At 34.2% G+C, this 24,787-nt stretch overlaps 1 protein-coding gene across 1 annotated transcript in view; it reads left to right on the top strand.

Moving 5' to 3' along the window:
• TMEM135 (transmembrane protein 135) overlaps positions 1–24,787 on the top strand; it is a 215,770-nt gene that overhangs the window by 112,986 nt on the left and 77,997 nt on the right. The window contains exon 6 of the mRNA XM_019739636.3: positions 23,625–23,671. Within this exon, the coding sequence (XP_019595195.1) occupies positions 23,625–23,671 (47 nt within the window). The remainder of the gene's footprint in view (positions 1–23,624; positions 23,672–24,787) is intronic.

Genomic DNA, 24,787 nt, shown 5'->3' with positions numbered 1-24,787 from the left:
CTGGGAATTCCTTGTGCAATGCTATTACAAGTGGTTTAATGTTTCTGAATAGCATAGGTTAGAGGGAGTGTCAAGAGGATGGAAATCTCCTTGTATTGACCTCTCTGAGACAGTGCATTCATGTCAAAAACTAATCAAGTGCAGCTGCAAGATTAATTGTGTGGGGAAGCTATAAACATAGAAAGCTGTGACCTCTGCTCAGAGTTCTGTTTTATGTACAAGCATTCACTTTGGAACTACTGACTATGAACTTGAATGAACAATAATTTACTCAATTGAGCGTACAGTAGTAGTATTTAATCATTACTGAGTTTGTAGCATGAGATGGACACTTACAGATTTCTAGTTGAGGCATTTTAGGAAATTAGAGTAGGCCTGAGTAATGACAGGAGGGGAAAAAAGAATTTGGGTTCCTAAAACCATGAGAGAAATTTGCCATTATTAACCTTTGAATCTTTTTTTTTGGAGCACGTTTATTTACAAGGGGATTTCACTTGAATCCTCAGTATAACTTGCTTATTTCTTTAAGTCTTATTAATAGTATTTCAAAATGCCTCATTTAAATATTATTAGTAATTATTACTAATTCTTGACTTGATAATTACCTTACAATAATGTTTTTAAATTATGAGATGATAGTTAATTTTTATTTCTAATAGGAAATAGCTTATCTACTTAAATATTTATTATTAATATGTGCATTTTGGAGGGTGTGCATTAGGCTTTTTCCACACACATCCAAAAATCCTATTTTTCGGTTATAATCTAACTGTATTAGATAGTAACCTATTTGAATTACCTTGTTAGGATTTTGGTAATCATAGAAATCAAGATCATCAGTTACATAATGATTTATCTTTACAGTGTATAAGTTTTTTTATGATTTTAGGGTTTCTTTCTTTTTCTCTTTTTTCTTTTTTTATTAACATACTTTATTTTTTAGAGCAGTTTTAGGTAGAGCAGAAAGTGTGGAGAATTCCCATATTATCCCCTTTGCTCTCCCAGCCTCTCCTGTTATCAACATCCCTAGAGTATTACGTTTGTTATAATTGAAGAACCTACATGGACACATTATCACCCAAATTCCATCGTTTACTTACTTCAGGGTTCACTCTTGGTGTTGTTCCTTCTATAGGTTATGACAAATCTATAATGACATGTATCCATCATTAAAGTATCATACAAAGTAGTTTCACTGCCCTGAAAATCCCATGTTCTACCTACCTTTCCCTTCCTCCCCACAAACCACTGGCAACCACTGATCTTTTTATAGTCTCTTTATCTTTTTTAGAATGTCATGTAGATGGAATCATATAGTATGTAGCCTTTTCAGGTTAGCTTCTTTCGCTTAGTAATATTCATTTAATGTTTTACCGTGTCTTATTGTGCCTTGACAGCTCTTGTTTTTTTTTTTCTGAGTAATATCCCATTGTATTCTTTTAATTTTAGAGGGAAAAGCTGCTTACATATGTTAGTGCTGTTATTTTAAAATATTTTTATTTTCCTTTTTACTCTTGCTAAGTAAATGAAGTACAGTTATTCCTATTTGCACACGAGGCAGCTGAGGTACAGAGAAATTACATAACTTTCCCAAAGTCACATTGGTAGGAATTATAAATCCAGTTGTTGAATCCCAGAAGACCTTGTTCCTGCTACATCTTTCTATCTTGGAGAAGGAATATGTAACATATGTAAAATTTTATTTGTTGTAATTTTAAGTGCAACTTAAGTTTTATTAAAAATACTGTCTTATTACAGATTTCATGTTCCAATAACTTTTTTTTTGGTATGGAAAAATTAATAAACTGCTGTTGGAAAAGAAAATATAACAACTCTGTATAGTATATATTGCCATTTTACTGAGGTTTTAACTAAGGTCTTAGTAGATGCAGTTTAAATTTTACTAACTTAAAATTTCATGCAGTACAGAGTGTTCTTTGGCTTTCATCCTCCTGTAATTTTGCGAGTTATATATCTTTCCTGATGCAGTTAATGAATATAACATGGTAATTGTTAAGTCCATTCATAGGAGCCTACTACTCCTTGGAAGAGTTAATTTTATTGTATGATGACAGTTAACGTCAGCTGTATGTTCTCAAAGCTCCTACATCGGGAAATGTGAGAAGTGCTTTAGGTTTAGGTTTTAACGTGCCTTTTTTCCCTCATATTTTCAGGAACCCGATACTTGAAAAAATTACATATATAATTAGTACATTTAAAAAATTCACTTAGTTTGCTAAAATGTATTAATGTTGAATTTACATTAAGCAGTCCAGGCACTTTATTGTAATGACCATGAAAGAGGTATTATATCACATACACAGAATTACTAAATGGACCAGAGGGATTACTATGGAGAGCAAGCCTACTAGAATATACTATGACTATACGTGATCAGGGCCTCTGAACTATATGGGTGAGAACTGACAAATCTATCTCAGAATGTCAGGTATACTCTAATTCCAGACAAACCATTATCTGGCGATTGTTTATTGTGCCTACATTTGATCACTTGGTGCTGGCTAACTTGCTTCAAATAAAACCCTCCCAGCCTGTGAAGGACTGGGAAATACGGTGTTGGTGTATTAGTATGGCTAAATCCCTATAGCTGAATAAACCTCTCAAATTAAAAACAAGAAAGAGTTTTATACAAGCATAATACTATAATAGAATCTGTCATATGATTACATATTCTTAGACATAGTAGGAAATTTAAAAACATTCCCACACATACATACACAGGCACACATTTGTTTTTTTTATTTTAAAGAAAATTCTGTGAAAGTATTTCTATCATTGCCATTTAGTAGTTTGGAGTTTTATTAATTTGTGTAGCTTTTGAGGGGCAAGTGGCAAACCATATGTGTATGTATATAAAATATACTTTTATATTACACATATGTGTGTGTAACATTGTGTATAAATAATAATGATCAATATCTGTTGTCAAGCACTGTGCTAATTTATTTATATGGACTTTTTCACTCAGTTTAATATTGATAACCTATGTAGTAGATGTTATTTTCACTTTACAGAAAACTGTGACTTGAAATTAATTAAATACCATATGATCACCCTCTTGATAAATGGAATATTGTCCAGGATTTTACTCTACTTGAAGGCTTAAAAAGCTGTCCTGCCAGTTTCCTGGATGCTGGCAGAAGACATGAGATTTCTGGTCAGAGACACGAGACTATTACAACAATATCAGTAGACAGAATATTATCATTTTCTTGTGTTGGTTCCTTAAGCCTCAGTTTTCCCAGGGTAAACTGTAGAAGGGTAGGTAACACCTGCAAACACAGTAGATTGAATGACAGGAGAATAACTCTGAGTCTGGGGAACCCAAATCTTTTATAATGGGTACTGAGCATGCCTTTTTCCTCCACAGCAAAACACTCTATCTTCTAAAGCTATTCACTGTATATAGACCTCCTTCAAAGAAAGCCTGGAACAAAAGGTGGTGTCTTTCATATAAGACATGCAGAAACATGAATGATTTATGCAGAATCCCCTCCCACACCAAAAAAAAAAAAAAAAAAAAAAACCCCGAAAAAAACAAAAACAAAACATATGTCAGTAAAGGTGACTTCAGAGTGAATCTCTTAACTATTTCTTGTTACACTGTCTGAGTAAATTATTTTTGCCTTTATTCTTTCTTTTCCTTTTTCTCCTCTGTGTAGTCTTTTTTAGGTTTTTCTTAATCATTCTAATAATTTTCAGAATGAACCTTTTCTTTCCAGCTTCAGTGCTGTTACGCATTTCTGGACTCTTGTCCTCTTTTGACACAATTATTGCAGATAATCTGGGTGGTCTTTTCCCTTGCTTTTATTTTTTCCTCTCTCCCATTCATTTTGTTTATGGCTAAAATGCCTCTTTCTGAAAGTTCCTTATGAATCTATAATAGGTTTACTTGGCTAACTAATCTTTGTTCATTAAATGAGTGTATTGAATATTCATACAAATGATCTATCAAGTCCAGGACCTTTGCCTAGTATTTAAGTAGTTATTCCATTCTTGTCTATTCAAGTTTTCTTCCTACTGCTTCCCTACAAAGTACAATATAATACTTGTTTCTATAGCTGTTCTTTCTTCATATTGTTTCTTCTATATGAAATGCTCTTTGTAGTTCTTTTCTGAATTCTACCTGTGTGCTCTACCTTCTCCATGAAACTCTCTCAGGCAGTACTGTGTTTTCCCCAAAATAAGACCTAGCCGGACAATCAGCTCTAATGTGTCTTTTGGAGCAAAAATTAATATAAGAGCCGGTCTTTTTTCTTTTACTACAGTAAGACTGGGTTTTTATAATATAATATAATATAATATAATATAATATAATATAATATAATATAATATAATGTAATATAATATAGTATGATACCTGGTCTTATTTTAATATAATATATAGCATAAGACCCCGTCTACATAATATAATATAATACCAGGTCTTATATTAATTTTTGTTCCAAAAGATGCATTAGAGCTGATTGTCCGTCTAGGTCTTATTTTCAGGGAAACAGGGGAAAATGTACTGAATGTGCATTCTGTGAGCTCTTACTGTGTTTTTAATCAGTATTTATTGTTTAACACTTATTATTCTTCAGTTAAAATCACTTTTGCTAGTATGTCTCTGGCAAAAGTGAGAGACTATGTTATCTCTTTTCTTTCTGTATGTGCTACTGAAAGAAGTGGTGGCTTCAGAAGAAGAAATGAGAATTAACAGATGGAAAAAAATAGAGGTGTGGAGACAGTTGTAAGGAAGACTTAGGAGTGTAGTTGAAACAGGGTTGTTTTAAGGAGTAATATGAAGTGAGATGGGATAGGTACAGATTGTTTGGTGGAGTTGTGGCTGTGGATTTTTCAGTAGGCAATAAGGACCTTCTGTAGATATTTGAGTAAGAGTGGAATGATGAAAATGGTACATTAGGAAGACATGTCTGTCAGTTTACTATGGATTGGGAGAATTAAATACTAAAAAACCAGCTAGAAGATTTTGTAGTTATCTAGATCATGGATAGCATACGGGACTAACAATTAAGTTCAAGAACTCATCCTAGAAAAAGTGCTCCATGTCTCATTGCTGAATATCACTATGGTCACCTTCGAAGTACTCCCCTTGGGAAGCTATACACTGACACCAGCGCCTAGTCCACCCTTCAAAGCAATTTTGGAACTCTTTCTGGAATGGCCATCAGAGCTGTCGTCGTATTACCCTTGATGTCCTGAATGTCATCAAAATGTCTTCCTTTTAATATTTCCTTTCTCTTCAGGTAAAGAAAGAAGTCACTGGCAGCAGATCAATTGAGTAGAGAGGGTATTCCAATATAGTTATTTGTTTATTGGCTAAAAACTCCCTCACAGACAGTGCCCTGTGAGCTGGTGCATTGTCGTGATGCAAGAGCCATGAATTGTTGGTGAAAAGTTCAGGTCATCTAACTTTTTCATGCAGCCTTTTCAGTACTTCCAAACAGTAAACTTGGTTAACTGTTTTTCCAGTTGGTACAAATTCATAATGAATAATCTCTCTGATATCAGAAAAGGTTACCAACATCATTGCAACAAGTTCACAAACTTAATTGTCAGACCTCATAGATACTAGTGTCAAAATGAATACTTGGGGGGATCCGAAGCTGGAGTAGGATGGAACCATTGCCATTTCTGTAGAGACATAATTAAACACCGTAGTTCATGTGAAGCTTTGATGTTCTTTGAATGTTTGATAAAGCAAGCTATGCATAGCTAAATTTTTAAAAAATCAGTTAATTAACATTTGTGATGTAATATGCTAGGCTCTAGAGATAGGTGAATGAGACACAATCCCCTATTTTTTAAATCTAAGATAAAAGTTAGCTGAACATAGTAACTTAAGTTAGATTTTGTTCCTGCTGTGTGTGCCTCCCTTGACTGGGGTCCATATCAAATGCTGTGCCTCTTACCGTTTCTCAGCATGCTGTTGGTTGAAAGATAGGGAATTGGGCTATTGGGAGAAATAGTGAGTGCCTTGGTGGCTCCAGCCTGTCCTCCCCACGGTGACAAAGATAATCTCTTTGGCAGATAGGCTTGAGAGGATGGACATGGGGATTCACTTTCTTACTAATTGTACTAAATCTTCATTTTCCTTTTATCATTTGGTCGAGCTGGTCACTTATATTTGCACAGGTGGTTGTGAACTACTGTTCTAGTCATTTACAATGTGATTCATTTTGTAATACTTTTATTGAAATATAATGGTAGTAACATTTCATAAAGTGAGGAAATGATGTGTATCTGGTTTGAAAAGTCCATACTCTGTTTCAGATTGTTGGCAAAACTTCAGACACTGCATCTGAGAGTAATATGTAGTAATTTGTGAAATGTTGTGATTTAGAGTTTAGTAAAGCTATTAGCACATGTCTGTATAGAATGGATAAAAATTGAGAATTGTGAAAATTTGTTATAATTACTAATCTCAAATTACCCTAGGACTATCGAAAGGCACGTGATGGTACATTTAACTCATTCAGGGATTTTTAAATGTTTGTGCTTTTCTTCCTATCTCAGGGTACAGATTACTTCCATAATTGTGCAGAGATGAAGATTTATTAAATGAAACAGTGTAAAAACAAATCTCACAGTGAAGGCAAATTTCCCTAAAGTATCCACAATGTAACCTGTGGTAGTGTTACTAAGAGACTAATTAGAAACATCTGTTAGGAATAGTCACATTCAATATTAGTTTAAGAATATTTATTACATACACATAGTGTACTTAACCAGAATAAAAAAGTTTAGTCTACACAAGTTTAATATTTCAAGGTACTTTGGCAGAATACTAATATTTTAAAAACTATGTAGCAGGCACCATTATTTTGGCTTTAGTGTTGTTCTGTGTTTTAATTTCTAAATTCCCAAGTGCTCTGAGAACACAAAGTGGTTGAGAACCTCTGTCCTTGCTAGACTGTGGTAAACCCTCTAGAGTCCTGCTGGGGACCTGTGGGGCCAGCCGGTGGTCTCCTCCAGGTACCTGGCCAGTGAAAAGCAGCCTGTTTCGGACTTCCACGTACTTACGTAGTAGGTTTGGTGGTAGCTGTGCTACAGCCTGATTCACAGAAGACCTGCATTGGCAAGTCACTCCTTTCTGGGCTATGCTATAGATGATTAAGTGAAGGAGAGTTTTCTTTTAAGGAAAACACACAAACCTATGTTGATCACACCGTGGAACACCTTTTTCTTTCTTTCTTTTTTGTATTTTCTTTTGGCTATAACAGCAAGTTATGAGGCAAAAAAATATATGCTAGTAATCATGGTATTTGCTTAATTGGTCTTATTTTAAGTATTTAAAAAATATCCCCCTCTATTACATCACTGTGGAATGTTATGGGAAGGAAAGACTGAAGCTGTGGTTCACTTATGCAGAGTTTCTGCAGTTACAACAACTGGTTAGTTATATTTTTCACCCAACGTTTTGAATAAGATATTGGATAAAGATGTGTAAGCAGCCAAAATATGCATCTTTATTAAGTTGTTAAAAATATGTTCTAGGTTTTATAGATCTATAATTGACTTATTATTTAACACTGATGGACTATATAAGGAAGTAGAGGTGCTAAAGAATTTTATTCTATTATATATCGCAATTTTGATTGTCTCTCTAAGGCCAATAAGGCCAATAGAGTTCATTGTTATTTAGTACTCCAAAAATTCAAGTTTTCTGTAAGTCTTGGATTCATTAAAATATTTTAAATAGTCTTAGATTAAATTGTTTCTGAATGGTATCACATATTTCTCTTTCTTAATTAGAACATATTAAACAAATTGGCATCGTTGATTACTCATATTGTTAATATGAAGTATTCTATAATACCATAATACTTACACATTTAGGACCTATCAAATTGGGTAGGGCTCTTTATTCTGCACTAACTGGTCTCCAGATGACTATTACTTTTGGGTCTAGCTTACTTTTTATTATCTATTGTTCTGTAATGAACCACCCCAAAACTTAGTGGTTTTAAAACAACAGTTTGATTTTCTTCCAATTCTGTGCATCAGCAATTTAGTTTGGTCTTAGCTGGGCTGCTCTTCTACTGGTCTCTCTTGGGATCACTCACGCATCTACAGCCTTCTGGTGCCTTGGCTGGGGACTTCATGGTCTGAGATGATACTGAGTTAGTTTTTCACTTCTCCGTCTTCCTGGTCCCTCATCCTCAAGTTGGCTTGCTTGGACTTCCTTACATAGTGGTCTCATGCTTCCAAGCGCTGAGAGTGGAGCCTGGGCTTGGGAATAACATTGTGTCACCTTTGCCACATTCTGTTGGTCAAAGCAAATCATCGGGCTTACCCAGGAAGGGTGGGGAACTAGGCTCTGTCTATAACTCTAACGAGCAGAGCAACAAAGTCATATTGCAAGGAGGTAGGCATACAGGGATGGGAGAAATTGTGGCCAATTTTGCAAACAGTATATCACTCTTGCCAGTTTTTCCCCTATGCTTTCAACTGTTACTTCATTATTATTTTTATGTCTCTCTCCATCATCCCCTCTCTTTCCTTTTCTTCTTATGATGAATTGGCTTTGTTTTTTAAAACAACTTAACTCACCTTGCTAGAATGTTATGTAAACTAAGAACAAATTTACTTTGAGAGAAGACCTGGGATATTTTCATACAAATCAATTGCATAGTTGTTGTGGCATCTCTCTTTCCAGTCTATGAACTTTTTATTTAGAGAGAGTGGGTTTAGGAGGAAGGGTACAGTGACTTCCCCCTCGCCTACCTCATTTTAGTATGTGCCTTGATAGTGTTTTCTAAGGTATTCTTCACATATGTCCAGGCTTTTGCAGAGCCTCCCAGGAACAACTGTATAGTGTGGTATATATGGGAGACAAAGCAGTACCTCAGGCAGAGCATTTCTACCTTCATTTATTTTACTTACAGTTCTTTTCAGGTTTGATTTTATTTGAACAAAGGGTTTCTTTGCTTAGAGACCATTTTAGGTAATTAGACTTGTTGGCTAGCTGAGTTTTAGATATGTGAGGTTAATTATATAGTTAAAACACAAATGATTTAAGGTCTTATAAAAATCGTTTTGCCTTAAGCTATTTCTAAAATATATTTTCTAAATGGGGAATTTATATGCTTTGATTTTATTAGATACTTTAAAAACATATTCTAGAATTTAGCAACCCTGAATTCAAAACATCAATTACATACACAAAAAAAATTATACAAGATGAAGGGCTAATTTACATGTAAGAAAGCAGTGAATATAGTAAAATAGCAAAATGTAAAGTCTTTCATTGTGTTGAAGGAGGTATATCATTTAGTCCACCAATGAGGGAGTAGATCCTTTTTAAAAAAATTTAATTTATCAGAAATTGACTATTTAAATGTAAAGGAAATTATTTAAAAAAAAAGTTATTCCATACGTTATATGTGTATTTTTTGGATACAGAAGTTTAAATGTTGTTGTAAATGTATATATGATCCAGGGCTGGACCTGTCTGGAGCTGGGAGATGGTCCAGTTTCTCTCTATCCCCATGGGATGGCTTGGGTGGCTCCTTGACCACTGAGAACTTAAATTTTGATTGAAAATGTTTATGTGTTCCTTGTGGTTCTGACCGACAAAAGGGTCAAGGTGGAGAGGTTATCATCTTAAATGTGAAGGACTGTTTTTGTGGAAGAAAGATTTTTTTTTTCCGTAAAACTGGGCATTATAAGTATAATTTTGAGAAAGGCAGATATCACTACAATAATGAGGAAGAATTTGCAAATAGAACTGTGCAATAAATGAATTTGGTTGCCTGGTAAAGTTGAGAGTTTCGCATTATAGGAATTTTTAAGCAAAAGCTGTACAGTAATCTCTTATGGTCATTACAGAAAGGATTCATGTAGCAGGGAAGAGGTTAGGGGTTCTCAGGGTTTTATCTGTACTTAAGATTGTATGAATGGTCCAAGTAAAGAATCTCTAGGCTTCCTCTAAATCAGTGGTGCCAGCTGGGGGCAATTTTGTACATTCTTCAAGAGACAGTGGGCAATGTTTGGAGACAGTTCTGGTTGTTCTCACTGGTGGTGAGAAGTGCTATTGTCCTCTAGTGTGTAAAGGCCAGATAAACTGCTAAACAGCTACAATGCACAGGGTAGCTGTCCACCTCCTCACCCCCAACCACAAAGAATTATCTGCCCTGAATGTCACTAGTGCCAAGGGTGAGAAACTCTGGGATTTGGCTCTAGGGATTTGTCCTAGTGAGTGATTTAGATGGTGTGTTTGATCTTTGAGACTAGTCCGGGCCTGAAGTGATGAGGCCAGGTCATACTGACCTTAGACAAAGGTGTGAAGTAGAAGACACTTATGTCCATGCCCATTCCGGTATCAATTCCATTGCTCTTGAGCTCTGTAAGGTCTATCTCTGTACCACCCTTCTGAACCTGTCCTCTAATGACTCTTGATCTCATCAGAGTTAGCTCCTCTGGGCCTATTTCTTCAACATCTGTTCTCTGTTACCTAGATAATCTGAAGAATGATTATACCTACTGATATTGATTTAATACTCTTTCCTTAATTGGTGATAATTCCTGAATCTTTCTCGCCCAGTTGTGATGGTGATTCTGCTGGAGCCTTCCAAGGTGACCGGTTGTCTACTTACAGGGCTGTAAAATTGTCTGTACAATTTTCAAGTTGTCATTCACACAGAGTATATAAGAATACTTTATTAAAGCAACATAATGTGATTCTTGTCTATTACCTACTCAAAATTATTTATATAAAAATTCAAACTAGACATTAGAAATATTTACCTGCATTTATATGAAGCTAATTAGAGCTAGATGAACTATCAACAGAAAGAACTTGAGCACTGGAAATTATGAATACTAAGAGTGGTCTGCAGTCACTTGGGTATAAATCACTTAGCTTTTGCAGGTTAATTAGCCATCAATTTTAATTTCATGTATATGCAGAAATGAAATAACTAGGCAATAGTTTTGTGTTGAAATTCAGTTAATCTAAACTGCTCTGATTTGTAGTTTGGTGGCATAACAATCCAAAATGAAATTCTAATGTCACCATCTTGTTATGTAGATAATGGGAAGTTTTCTTCTAGTCAGTCATACTATACTCACTGCTAAGTACTGAGTATATTTACTTAGGGGATTTATTTTTAACTCAAATAGGTCTCAAGATACATAAAAGTCTAGTTATAATGACACTTTTGAGGCAGGGTAATGACCAATATTTTAATGCTTAGTTTTCATTAAAAACTAGTCATTTTACCCTTTTTCCTTTTTAGAAAAATGAAATCATGCTTCCACAAATGCCAATTTATATTTTGGCTCCCAGCTTGATTAAGATGAAGGAATGTGTACTTAGGATTGCTCCGATTGAGACCGTGTGCACCAGGAACCACCTGCTTTCCTGAGGGGCCTTTTCTGTTAAAATATTAATCAGACTATTCCATGTGAAAATTTTGGCTAACACACATGCATGCCTCATTTTTGCCATGTCCCATATTTAATACACTGAGAAAATTACATTTAGAAATGCTCTTCAGAACTTTGCAGCTTCCACCCCCAATTAGTCTGGTTTATTGTTACTAATTAAATTTTGAAGGCGGAGAAGGCCAAGTCATATCCGTTTCAATGTTCTTTGGGTATTGTGAGGACTTATTTTTGAGAGCATTTACTCTGTTTAACTCCTAATTATCTTCCCAGCGTGACAATGTTGAGTTGTTCTGCTTTGCTGATACATGGCTTGTTTATCTCATTCTAATGCGGTGGGTGGAGACAGCGCTGGTATTTAGACAGTGTTTTAGACATAGCCCAGGGAGGTCTTTGTGTGTGCTATGATTTGTAGAAGTTTGTATTCAGAAGACTCTAACTTCTAAACTGTAAGATACCTTTAAAAACAAGCACTTGAAAAAATCTGAGTTGGACGGGAGAAATAAGTCTATAATTTAAATGAATGAACAAAATAAATGTTTCTTTTGTTCTTAACCAGGAAATCACGTCCCATATGTCTATATGTCCAATAACCTGCATTTTCAAAGTACTACTTTGGATTATAATCTAGAATAAGTATGCATTCATGTTATTGATATTTTAAAATAAAAATTAATATGGATGTATTCACAGTACTGGAGAAGTAAGCTAAAACTCGGCAGCTATGCTAATTGCTAATAAAACAAGACTGTGGGAACATTAAGAATGCTATTGTGAGAAAGCTTCAGAAAACCTTTGTTCATTTCTTCCCATGCCTGTTAATGACATCTTATGGAGAACAAAAAATGAGAAGAAAAACAAAACTTATTTTTCCTTTCATGACAATTTCTATAGAAGTAGATGATTATCAGGTTGTGAACATAACTGAGGGACTAAAATACCACATGAGGATCACATTATTCATTCTGAAACCTCCTGGTTCTCTGAGATGCAGCCATTCTGAAAAAGCAAGTAAGATGGCTAGAAAAAAAACAAGATGGTGGTTTCTGCAGGTACTGACTACTCACATTTTCATGTCCATAATTTTGAGTTTATTTAGAAAGTTCAGGGACTACTGTCCTTTGGTAAGAGGTATTGTGTGTATACATTTATCTATCTATCTATCTATCTATCTATCTATCTATCTATCTATCTATCTATCCATCCATCCATCCATCCATCCATCCATCCATCCATCCATCCATCCACCCACCCACCCACCCACCCACCCACCCACCCACCCATCCATCCATCCATCCATCCATCCATCCATCTACAGATGCATACATACAACGCATAATATTACCATCAGAAATGTAAGAATAATGTACTTCCAAGTGGTGACGAATTTGTGCAAACATTCCCAGATATTAGTATCTAAAATTATGATTTTGACTTTTAGACAGACTGCCTCTCTCATTAGGTCATATAGGTTCATCCTTGAACCTGGTTATACACCAATTGCGAATAAGGTCCTCACTACATGCAACTAGAATACAAAGCTTCTGCTTTCCGTGATAGAGGTTACCCCAGTGTATAAATCACTTCTTTTTAATCATTTTGGAATTCATAATTAATAACTAATACTGGATAAAACTTGATTTTACAGTTGCACTAGATTTTTATCTCTGTTTATTCTTAATTCATTTTTACTGTTTGAATAAGACTAAATAAGCATTTAAGTTTCTTCTCATTGCCCTAGACCATTAGATGTTAGCAAAGTTGACTGGATTTTTAAAAATATCAGTAGTGATTTTTTATTTTATTATACTCTTATCTATAAACTGTTAAAATACTTTTGTAAAAATGATATATTTCAATATTGTTATGTCTGTTAGTGACAAACTAGATACCGAATCTGTCTTGCTGATTGCAGAGGGGAAAAAAGCACAGAAAAAAGGTTAACCAACACGTAAGAAGCCTTGATCTATTGTGTTTTCTTGCTGTAATAAGCATGGGGAACTCAAAAGGAAAAATCTTGTGTGTGTATACAGTTTTAGGAGAGATGGTTGAAAAGGTTTCCATAGTGCATTTGGTTCATAATTCAAGCACATGCTACCCTGGTACTTACCCCACCCCTTTTTTTGTAGAGGTAATGCCCACTTTAATTGTGCTTTAAAACTTTTAACATGTTCATTAGAAAAAGAAAACCGATTAGTTATGGACCTTTCCTTTCTGAAGAAATGATAGTCAGTGGAAACTGAGTATGCAGAGAGGAATCTGCAGCTGGATAGAAATAATGAGAACTAAGATAGATATGAGCTATGCCATGCCTAATTGAGGAAGGATTTCTCAGATGAGTTCTGGAATGAGCATATGCCCAAAGAACTGGCAGATGGCTTGAGTGTGCGCACAGGGCATACCATTTGGGAGAACTAAGTGACATTCCATTATACCAGCACATGAGTTAAGTACCCATATGTGTGTTTAAAACAACAGTGAAGATAGTGCCTATTTTTCTGTTGTTGGTGGCTCTTTTTCGGGGCTTTATGTATTGCGAATAGTGGGTTCTCAGCGGACACTTAAAAAATGTGGAACTCCGCTGGAGGGCAGCTGTGGGCCTTTGGTCCACAGCACAGTGTGGTTTGGTGAAGTAGTGAGTGAGTGCTGTCTTCCTGGCCACCTTAGTTAGAGTGAAAATAGCCCTCATTCTACTGGTCTTTCTTACCTTTATCAAAAGAGAAAGATCTGAATTGCCATAGTGCCATGTGTTGTTTGTGGCCCTGCTGTGACCTCTCTAAAGTAATCTGCAAGCTCTTATTTATTTATTTTTGTACTGTCTCTGAGGGGAAAACACACTATCACCCTAAGCCTGGTTCTTATTTGAGGTTAATGGGAATACCACCTTTTGGATGACAATAACTAACTTACTACAAATTGTCTACTTACAATAATGAGGTTTCACTTAGGTGACCCCATCTACTTTGCCCTGCTGGAAACACAATATTTTTTCAGCTTTAACTTTGCTCTGAATCCATGTAAAACCTTTCTCTTCCTCCTCCTTCATGTGCTGAATGACATGTGAAGTTCTTTGTTTTGTTCTCTAAATTGAAAAAGGAACATGTTTGGCAGCATTCAGCTAGAGAATGGTGGTCCCTTCCATGGTTTTGTAAACATATTGGAAAACTGACTCATGCAACTTTTTGTCATCTCACTTCATATGTAAACATGTAAAATTTTTAGTTCTTGCTTGTAATATTTAGATTATTTGGAAATTTAAAAAGTATATTTCTTAGATCTGTTTTTCTTTACTAGAATAAATATTTTATAGAAGGTTTGAGGATTATGGAATTTTCTTGTCACCGTTGCTTTTCTTAAATCTGATTTATAGTGTAGATAGTGAGCTCTTTGGCACAGAGAATGTACCTTAACTTACTGTTTTATCTGCTGTGCATGAAAAGAAGAGATGTTTTATAATTCAATTGAATAAAATTCATAAAACTGTAATTCTTTATTGGGAGTTTTTAAAGGAATCTTTGAGAGAAATCCGTGACAGTTCACAGGCTTTAGAATCACACCTGGTTCCCCAAACTGGCTTAATCCCGAGCTATGTTTCTCTAAACCTCTTCTCTGAAGTGAATATAATAATCCCTACATTGCAAGGCCATTTTGAGGATTATATATTAAAGTGAAATATGTCAAGAATTTAGTGCAACATGTGAAATGAAGGAGCTTTCAGAAACATCAACAATTGATGTTGTTGTTACACTATTGTTTTAATTATTGTAATAATACTGAACTTTGAAAGATTTTCCCCTCAATTTTTTAGATGACAGACACTGGTTAAAAAAAAATTGGAATCATTATGGGAATTATTCCTACCTTGTAAACATAGTAGCCACTAAATTAACATTAATAAGAATAAAATCTTTTCTAGAGGCAGAGGGGTATAATTGAAAGCGTTGAATTTGAAATTAAATAGTTTTAGCTTTGAGCCTAATTCAGCCAGTTAAATATTCTGTGATTTTAGGTGACTAACTTATCTGCTGAGACCATCTTTGCCTCATCTTTAAAATAAGAGTGATAAAAACCTACCTTGAAGAGCTGTTGTTAGGACTAGAGATAATATTTTTAAAATACTTTATACAGTACCTAGCACTGCTAATCAATAGTAGTTGATTATCTATTTTATTCCTCTCCTTTCTCCATGTTCTCTGTTCCATTTTATTTTCTTGATTTACCTCTACTAACTTTCTATCATTAAATTCTCCCATGGTTTCTTTTGGCTCCTTGCTCTTCCTTTTCATATTTATTTCCTTTTCTGTTTGTTTTGAATTGCACTTTTAATGACTTTTAATGCCAGTTAACCATAGAGAAATGGGTATGGGGAAGAAAAGGAACAAATGACTGTCGTGATAATTTTTAAGTATGTCATTGCCAACCTTTGCTTCAAGTAAACTGCGTCTCCTTTAAATGGTAAAATAGAGCTGTGAATGAAGTGATGTAGGTGTTTAACCATAATATCTAACTGGGTTTTATCGTCCCAGTTCTGAGAACATACTTTCAATGAGTATTTTGTTCAGTGAATGAATTTGCATCTTGGTTTTTACGTTTTTAGTAAAGACTGAATTTTCCTTCATATAATCCTTGATCTGTAAACTTTTAAATAGACAGTCATTTTAAAGCTGTTTATTTTTTTAAAATCTGCCAGCAGAATAAGAATTAAGTTGTAATAAAGAATGTAACTTCCAGGTTGTATTAGTTGCTACACATTGAAATTTTCCATAGTTACATCCTTTAGCTTGTTTTATTTTTATGGCAGACAAAATACAGCTTACCTACTTACCATAAAAGGACAGGATATCATATAGCCTGTACTTCCCAGCTGCTATCTTACATAGCTGTTTTCTACAACTGGAAAATTTCAAGGTTAATATGTTGTCAGACTCTGTTTGCTGACCTTGAAGTATAAATCAAGAATGGAGAGCAGTGCAAGGAAGAGACTAGGCCCAAATTTTTGGCATATTTAATGTAATTTCCCTCCATTACATTCAGTTCAGTCAGAGCAAATACTTTCGTCTGCTTATGTATACATAAATTCTGAGATTTGTCTCATTATATATTAGTGACATTTTGCTTGGAAATAATTTTGTTGTACACTGAAACCAATTGACTGATGGAATCAGAATTTTGGAGTTTGGAAAGATACTACAGATTAATCTAAGTTCCTTTAAAGATGAAAAGTTAAGACTTAAAGAATGGAAGTGATTTATTTGATCAAGTTTATAGTCTTAAATTTGGAGATCCAAGACTTCTTTCTTAATTCTAGTCAGGCATATGTGGTCCTAAATTTCCCATAAGGTCTTTTGTACTTTTCCTGCATTTGTTTTGTCAAGGAAGGGAAACTTTAAAAAAAAATCAATAAATCGCTATTCTGAAACAAAGTGACAGATTAAAAAGATGGACTGTATAGTATGTGAGATTTAAATTCTGTAAGGATTTTTAAAAATTATAAAGCAATACATAGTTATTTAACTTGAGAGTAGTGCTGCTTGAAATTATGTGTTAGCTGAAGCAAATCAATATTATGATAATATATTGTGTGTTCAAAGTCAGCATATATACATTGCAAATTGTCATAACACTTATTCATCCAATAAGAATGGTTTCCCCAAGAGACCATGAAATAGTCTTGTGTTTTCAGAAAAGTTGAAGATGTTTAGTGTATTCTAAAGTTCAGTCTTATTATAAGTGTGTGAATGAGAGTAATACTAGTTTTTTTGAAGAGGGTTGCTATCAATAGAAACTAACATCATCATTATCAAAAAGCCTTAAATAATATATCAAGAATCTATCCATGTATGGAGTTAGGTAAAGTAAAGACTCTGCCCTTTGGGACTTTATGTTCTAAGTTCTGGTGGAGACATAAAGAAGGGTATACAGACAACCAAAAATGCATTGCCTAAATACACTGAGTAATTTAAATAATAATATAATCAGATGTTTTGGTGAGTACTTCTTGTAGCATGAAGTTTAATATTCTGTTCTCGCATATTGTATTGGAAGGATTTGTTAATACACTTACATTTCCACTAGACTTGACCTCATAAGGGCAACGAGAATCCAGGATCACGTGATTTTGTTTCCCTGGATGCTGGCAGTATAGCAAATACTGAATAAATATATCAACGATAGTGAGAACTTGTGGTTCCTTGTCTATTCTATTTTACTAGAAGATCACGTGGGCTCTTGATAGTTTGGAGCTTACGTTTGTATCTCTCTCCCTTTGACTTGATGAGTCACAAAGTGTTAGAAACACATAGATGCCAAATCAATTATTGTGAATGGGTGGGTGGAAACACTGCAGAAATATGAATGAAATACACATGGGACAAAGGGACATTTATTGCTGCTTTTCCAGAAAACAGAGATGAGATTTTGGTATTCATTTGAGTAATGGAAAGAGGCGGCTCAGTGAATATGGGGCGAAATGGGCTTGGTGAGGAATGAAGGACAGGCAGCTCTGCATCCTTGCTTGTCCTGGGACACAGGCAGGAGGGAGTGGTTACAGGCGCTGTGATTGGGGACGAGAGCACTTAATTATGTTAAGGAAAAGCAGAGTTGTGTGGTAGGAAGTAGTTAAATGCACCATCTGTTCAGGTCTCTGCTAGACTTTAAAATGACTTCAGGATATGTGTTTTAACCATTTTGAGACGTAAATGGTAAAAACAGCGTTCTTTACCAGTCCACACTCACATTTGGACTGTATTCACATGTGTCATATTTCTGATTATTTTTAGGATTTTAAAGTATTCATATATTGTGATACTGTTTTTTTATTAGGGCCTTGAGAGGGGATAGTTTTCATATAAGTCTACATGACATGGTGATGACAGCAATAGTACCGTTGTTTTTTTTTCCCTGAAAGTTTTCTAAGTTCTATACCAGGAAGCCATGTATTGTAAATCTGTCACTTCCTGAAAACTCATTCTAGAGAAAACAGCATTTTTCACTTGAATGAACTTTACTTTCACATTATTTGTTGTACTTTTTCTGTACACTTTTGGCTCAAAATATTCTTTTGGCTTAATATGTTACGAGATTTCCTTTATATGACTACTTTCATTTAACCACCCATATTCTTAGTACAAATAGCTAATAGTGAAATTATTTATAGGTTTTCGTGTAAGTATACTCAGTTTCAAAACATAAAAATGCTTTCTACAAGGTCACCAATCCTAAAATAGACAAATGATATGAAAAAGCAGTTAAAACAACTGACCAAAAAAATGAACAAAAAGGTTTATAAACCTGGGAAGATCAGTTTCACTCATAAGACAAATGCAAACATAATGTATCATTTCTTTCACTCATCGCTTTGATAAGGATAAAACAGTTTTTTTGGTATAGGGAGATTGCTAATCTAATGGGAGTACATCAAAATGAAAAAATGCACCTATCCTTTGATGCAGTGAATCCAGCTCTAAGAATTTACCTCAGAGATATAAGTGCACATGTTTACACAGTGTGCTTTGGTATTCATTATTTATTGTATCCACTCTAAATATCTATTCATAGTCTGTTTAAATAAACTTCAGCATTTCCATATTGTGTGTGTTTATGTATAAAATTAAAGAGAAAGCTACAACACAATGTCTTTATTAATATGTGTCTATTCTCACACACACACACACACACACACACACACACACACACACACACACTTCTACACAGACAGGATACCAGCGATCTGGAATAGCAGGGCACTTTCTTTTCATTGTACTTTTGTTATTCAGTTTGAATTTAGTGTTTATCATGTACATGTGTTGCATTGTAAAAAAAAATCAGCTTTAATAGCCTTTTCAGATGTAATTTACATGCTATAAAATTTACCAGTTTGAAGTGTCAAATCCATGATTTTTTAGTATATTTATAGAGTTGTGCACCTGTCCATACAATCTAATTTTAGAACCTTTTCATCGCCCCCAGAAGAAACCTTGTACCATTAGCAAACACTCCCTATCAACTCTCACTCCCATAGCTCTAGCCATTCATTATTCTACTTTCTGTAAATAGATTGTCTGTTCTGGAATTTCATATAAATGGTATCATACAGCATGTCGTCCTTTGTAACTTGTTTCTTTCACTTAATGTTTTTGAGGTTCATCTATGTTGTAGCAGGCCCTGCATTACTTTTTGAATTAAGAAAATGTTAAAAATTTAAGGCAAAATTAGCAATTTCAAAATTACTTATCCCGTGTAAGTATATTGTGCAGTGTTTGTGAAATGGAAGGGAATCACAGAGACATTGTTTCTTGTTAATAGTTATCAGTTACTGAACATCTATGATGTACTAGTCACTGGGCAAAGTCTAGAGGACTTTCTGAGTTGAGGAAACAGAGTGGAGAGTGAGAGGAAACCATGCTGGATAGAGTTCACAGAACAGAAGACTAGAGAGGAAAGTACTCAGCTGATTACTGATTAGGACACATGAGGGAGGAAAATACCCCAGGCCAAGGAAACAACAACCTGAAAGGATTAGAGGTCCTTAATTGAGTGCTTGGCACTCACATAGCAGCAGAAATAGATTCCTTACCAGCCAGACTGGAAAATCTCAAGATCCATGTGGCGTTGAGTAAAGTAGTCAATACTCAAGTATATAAGGGTCGTATTACAGTAATGGGGAATAATTAGCCCTAAGTTGAGCACTACTCTACTGCCTCCTAAAGTATCTTAAAAGCAAGTCCTTAAAGGATTAGACTGTTTCCAATAACTTGACTGTGTCCCAGAACAAAGCTCAAGAAGATTTATGGGAATACAAAAATACCCAGCACCCACCAAGGTGAAATTCAGAATGTCTAGTATTCAGTCAAAAATACCAGGTATGCAGTAAGAAACAAAATTGAACCATAATAAGGAGATAAATCAGTCAATACCAAACCAAATTTGACAGAGCTGTTAGTTAGCAGGCAAGAACATTAAAAAGAGTTATTATAACTGAATTTTGTAGTTTCAAAAAGTTAGAAACGTGGAAAATAGGGAAAAATCCAAATCAAACTTTAGATATGATAATTATAATGTGTAAGATGGGAAATTTATTGGATGACATTAACGACATATTCTATATTGCAGAAGACAACATTAGTAAACTTGAAGACATAACAGTAGAAATGATCTGAAATGAAGCACAGAGTGTTAAGAGACTTTTTTTTTTTTTTTTCAAAATAAAGAGAACATTTGTGAGCTATGGGAGAATTTCATGTGACGTACTCTACATTAATTGGAGTTCCTAAAGGAGAAGAGTAGGGGGGAGGAAAAAATATTTGATGTAATAATGGTTTAAAATTCTTTCAAATTTGGTGAAAACTGTAAATCGATTCAAGAAACTTAACCCCTAGTACAAGACTACACTAAGGCACATCATAATCAAATTGTAAGAAGATATTGGAACGACGTTCATTGAAAAAACTACTGAAATAAAATCTATCAACCTAGAAATTTATGTCCAGCAAAAATATCTTCCAAACCAAAGGTGAAAATTTTTTAGACTTAACCACGCTCTGCATCTGGCCATGACCTGTAAGTTACGGGATGATCAGGATATAATCCTTACCCTTCCAGTTGAAACAACTAAAACATGGGCAAAACATATGAAACAATGGTTTTAAGATCCTGGACATTCGGGATTGAAAAATGATTAAAATATAGCGGTTTTATAATATAGGTGAAGGTACAATGGGTGACAACAATTGCACAAAGGTCACGAGGGAAGAAATGGAAGTATATTATTTCAGGTTTTTATATTATATGTTAAGTGGTATAATGTCACTTGAATGGAGATTGTATCAATTTAAAGATGTATACTATAAACCCTAAAATAAACACTAACATAAGCCAACCAAAAAAGGAAACTAGAGTCATAAAAAATAGTTAATCCAAAAAAGGCAGAAAAGAGGAAAAAGGAAACAAATAAGAGACAATAGAAAAATAAATAACAAGTGATAGATTTAATTCTGAACTTACTAATAATCACAGTAAATGTAAACAATCTAAATATATCAATGAAGAGGTGGAGATTTTCAGGTAGGAAAGACAGCAAGAAACTGATATTATGTCTATGAGCAATAAACTTCAAATGTAAAGACCCAATCATTTAAAAGTAAAAGAATGGAAAACTAACAGTAATCAAAAGAAAGCAGCAATTTTATAATCAGATAAAATAGATTTCAGAGCAAAGAACATTCGAGATAAAGAAGGTAACTTCATCATGGTAAAGTAGACAGAATTCTAAATGTGTATGTCCCTAATAACAGCTTCAAAATACACCAAGGAAAAACTCGTGGAACTGCAAGGAGAGATTGTGGAGACAACACCACAATTACAGCAGGATATTTTGATACCTTGTCTTTGTCTTAATAACTGATTGAACAAATGGACAAAAAAAACAACGACAAATCAATAAGGATATAGACGGTTTGAACCGAAAATGTCAACCAACTTGCCATAACTAACATGTACAGATCCCTCTGCTCAGCAACAGGAGAATGCACATTCTTTTAAAATGCACATGGGATATTACCAAACATATGGAACATATTCTGGGACATAAAACAAGCTTTGATAAATTTAGAAATAATCAAGTCATATAAAGTATTTTCTGACCGTAATAGAATCAAATAAGAATGCAGTAACAACAGAAAGATTGCTGAAAGTCCCCAAATATTTGGAAACTAAATAACGCACGTCTCACTAAGTCATAGATCACAGAAGTTATACAAAAGCAAAATTAGGAAGTATTTTGAATGGAACAAAAGTGAATACCCAACTTACCACAATTAGTAGGATACATGTACAACAGATCTTAGGAGGAAATTTATAGCATTATACATCTATATTAAAAAAAAATCTTAAATCAGTGGCTTACATTTCTACCTTTAAGAAACTAGAAAACCGAAAGCAAATTAAGTCCAAAGCAAACAGAAAAAAAGGAGTTAATACGGATCCAGTTGACGTCAATGAAATGGATTGATCCAAGTCCAGTTGAAGACATAACAGTAGAAATGATCCAAAATGAAACATGGAGAATAAAGAGAGAAACTTTGTTGACATAACCAAGCTTGGGCCAGGACTTGTGTTGTGGATTCTTTCCATACACACCTTAGTGTCGTGTGTAGTATGGGGTGTTTGACAGGAGCTTCTTTAATGCAGATTTACTGTGTGTTCTGATGCCTTCTTTTAGAGGAAGTTTTTAATAGCTAGTTTATATCCCACAAAGGATGATTATGTTTTTAGGAGCTGTTCTTATTAATTAGAATTAATTGACAACTGGACTGTATTTTACATTTTTAAAAAATACGGTCATCTTAATATAATAGTTAATAAACATTATGTTTTATTTGCTGATTTCATTATCTAAAACTCGTCTTTGTTCTTAATGTCTTCAGACTTTTTTTATTAGTTACAGTTGACATACAATAGTATATTACTTTCAGGTGTACAGCGTAGTGGTTAGACATTTATATAACTTACTAACTGATCATCGCCCCGATAAATCTAGTGCCCACCTGACACCACACATAGTTATTGCAATATTATTGACTGTATTCCCTATGCTGTGCTTTACATCCCTGTGACTATTTTTATAACTGCCAATTTGTACTTAATCCCTTCACCTTTTTCACCCAGCCCCCAACCCCCTCCTATCTGACAACCATCAGTTTGTTCTCTGTATCTATGAGTTTGTTTCTGTTTTGTTTGTTCATTTATTTTGTTTTTGAGATTCCACATGTAAGTGAAATCACATGGTATTTGTCTTTCTCTGTCTGACTTATTTCACTTAGCATAATATCTCTAGGTCCATCCGTGTTGTCACAAATGGCAAGATTTCATTCTTTTTTATGGCATTCTTCGAGATAATTTAAAAAATTGGTTGTTCTTTTTTGAACTTTGTTACCCTTCTACGCAGTCTATATACACATATACATATTGTAATATATATACATATTGTATAATGTATATGCTTTTTATTTATACGTGTGTGTGTGTATACAGACTCATTATTGCCTTAATATGGTTTATTTGAAAGGTAGAGAACGTGATAGATGTGACTACTTTTGCACATCTTTAAATTGTTTCAAGTACAAGATTTAATAGTAGGTTTTTTGCTTTTATAAGACATACCAATGATGATATCAGTTTTCTTTTGCAAGTAATGTATTTTCTCCTTGTTATAGGTCCTTTTGTTCTGCATCACAGCTGCCATGTACATGTTCTTTTTCAGGTATGTTCTGTTATACCAATTTATTTTAATAGAAAAAATAGAGTTCTTTTACAGTTTTTTATCAAGCATGTAACTAAAGTGTTCCCCAAATAATTACCACTGCAAGTGGCATGAGTTTCGTTTTTTCTAGAGTGGTTAGAGATAAATCATTGCTCCTTAGTAAACAGAGAAAGAGAGGGAAGGAAGATTTCTTTTTTTCACATTCTACTAGCAGGTTTATTTGGAAAGCTGAATATGTAAATTTAAGTAGTCCTCAAATACTGATAGGTTTTTTCATGGGCCTGAGTTTAGATATTCTTCACTCACCTTATAGAACAATTAACATTTTAAATTTGAATGAGAAGTGATGGTAAGGTTTAATCTAAGTTTTCTGTGAAGGTAACCTAGCACATCAATCATAGACTGTAAAATATTAAATTAGTCCATGAGGTCAGAGTTGTATTTTTCATTGATGCTGAGACTCGGAGGAGTGTGGGGGAGTTTTAGGATGGCTCGAGTTTTCAGTGCCAATAAAAAGGATGTCTGCTATTGTTATGTAACCATGGCAGCATGGGAATATGATTTTTGTTTAGAAAGAGTCTACTTCTTCATAATCTTCAGTGATATTAGTAATTCCCATTTATTTCACTCTTATTGCACTCATTTGGATAGGCTCTTGATATTTCTGGATATATGCAGAATTCAATCACAGCAGTAAGGACCAGGCTTTTAAAGTTAAAATTTATACTTAATTGACAAAGGCAATTATGGATTTTAATAGGATATATTTGGATATATCTTTTATCATTTTCTAACTTAAAATAAGATAATTCAACCATACCAGAATTTTTGAACAACAAATTTCCTGCCAGTACGTCCTAATAAATATTTGATAAGCACAATGATATAGTTTAAATTATTTTGACTTTACAAAAAATATTATATGCAAATATAAAAATGCTGATGTTGCTGTTATTGTTCTTGTAAAAGGACAGCTAGGCTGTTAGAAAGAAAAAAATGCATAAAGTTTCAGGGTAGGGAGGGCTTGATCTGCAAAGGATCGATAATGGGATATGTAGTATTTTATGTCAGTTATTATGACTGAAAAATCATTGCATCGATCTGGTGCTGTTTGTG

This window comes from Rhinolophus sinicus, chromosome 14 (assembly GCF_057876585.1).
Source record: "Rhinolophus sinicus isolate RSI-liver-muscle chromosome 14, RSI-T2T, whole genome shotgun sequence".
Taxonomy (NCBI): domain Eukaryota; kingdom Metazoa; phylum Chordata; class Mammalia; order Chiroptera; family Rhinolophidae; genus Rhinolophus; species Rhinolophus sinicus.
The sequence above is the reverse complement of the archived record's forward strand: the minus strand, read 5'-3'. Positions and strand labels throughout refer to the sequence as shown.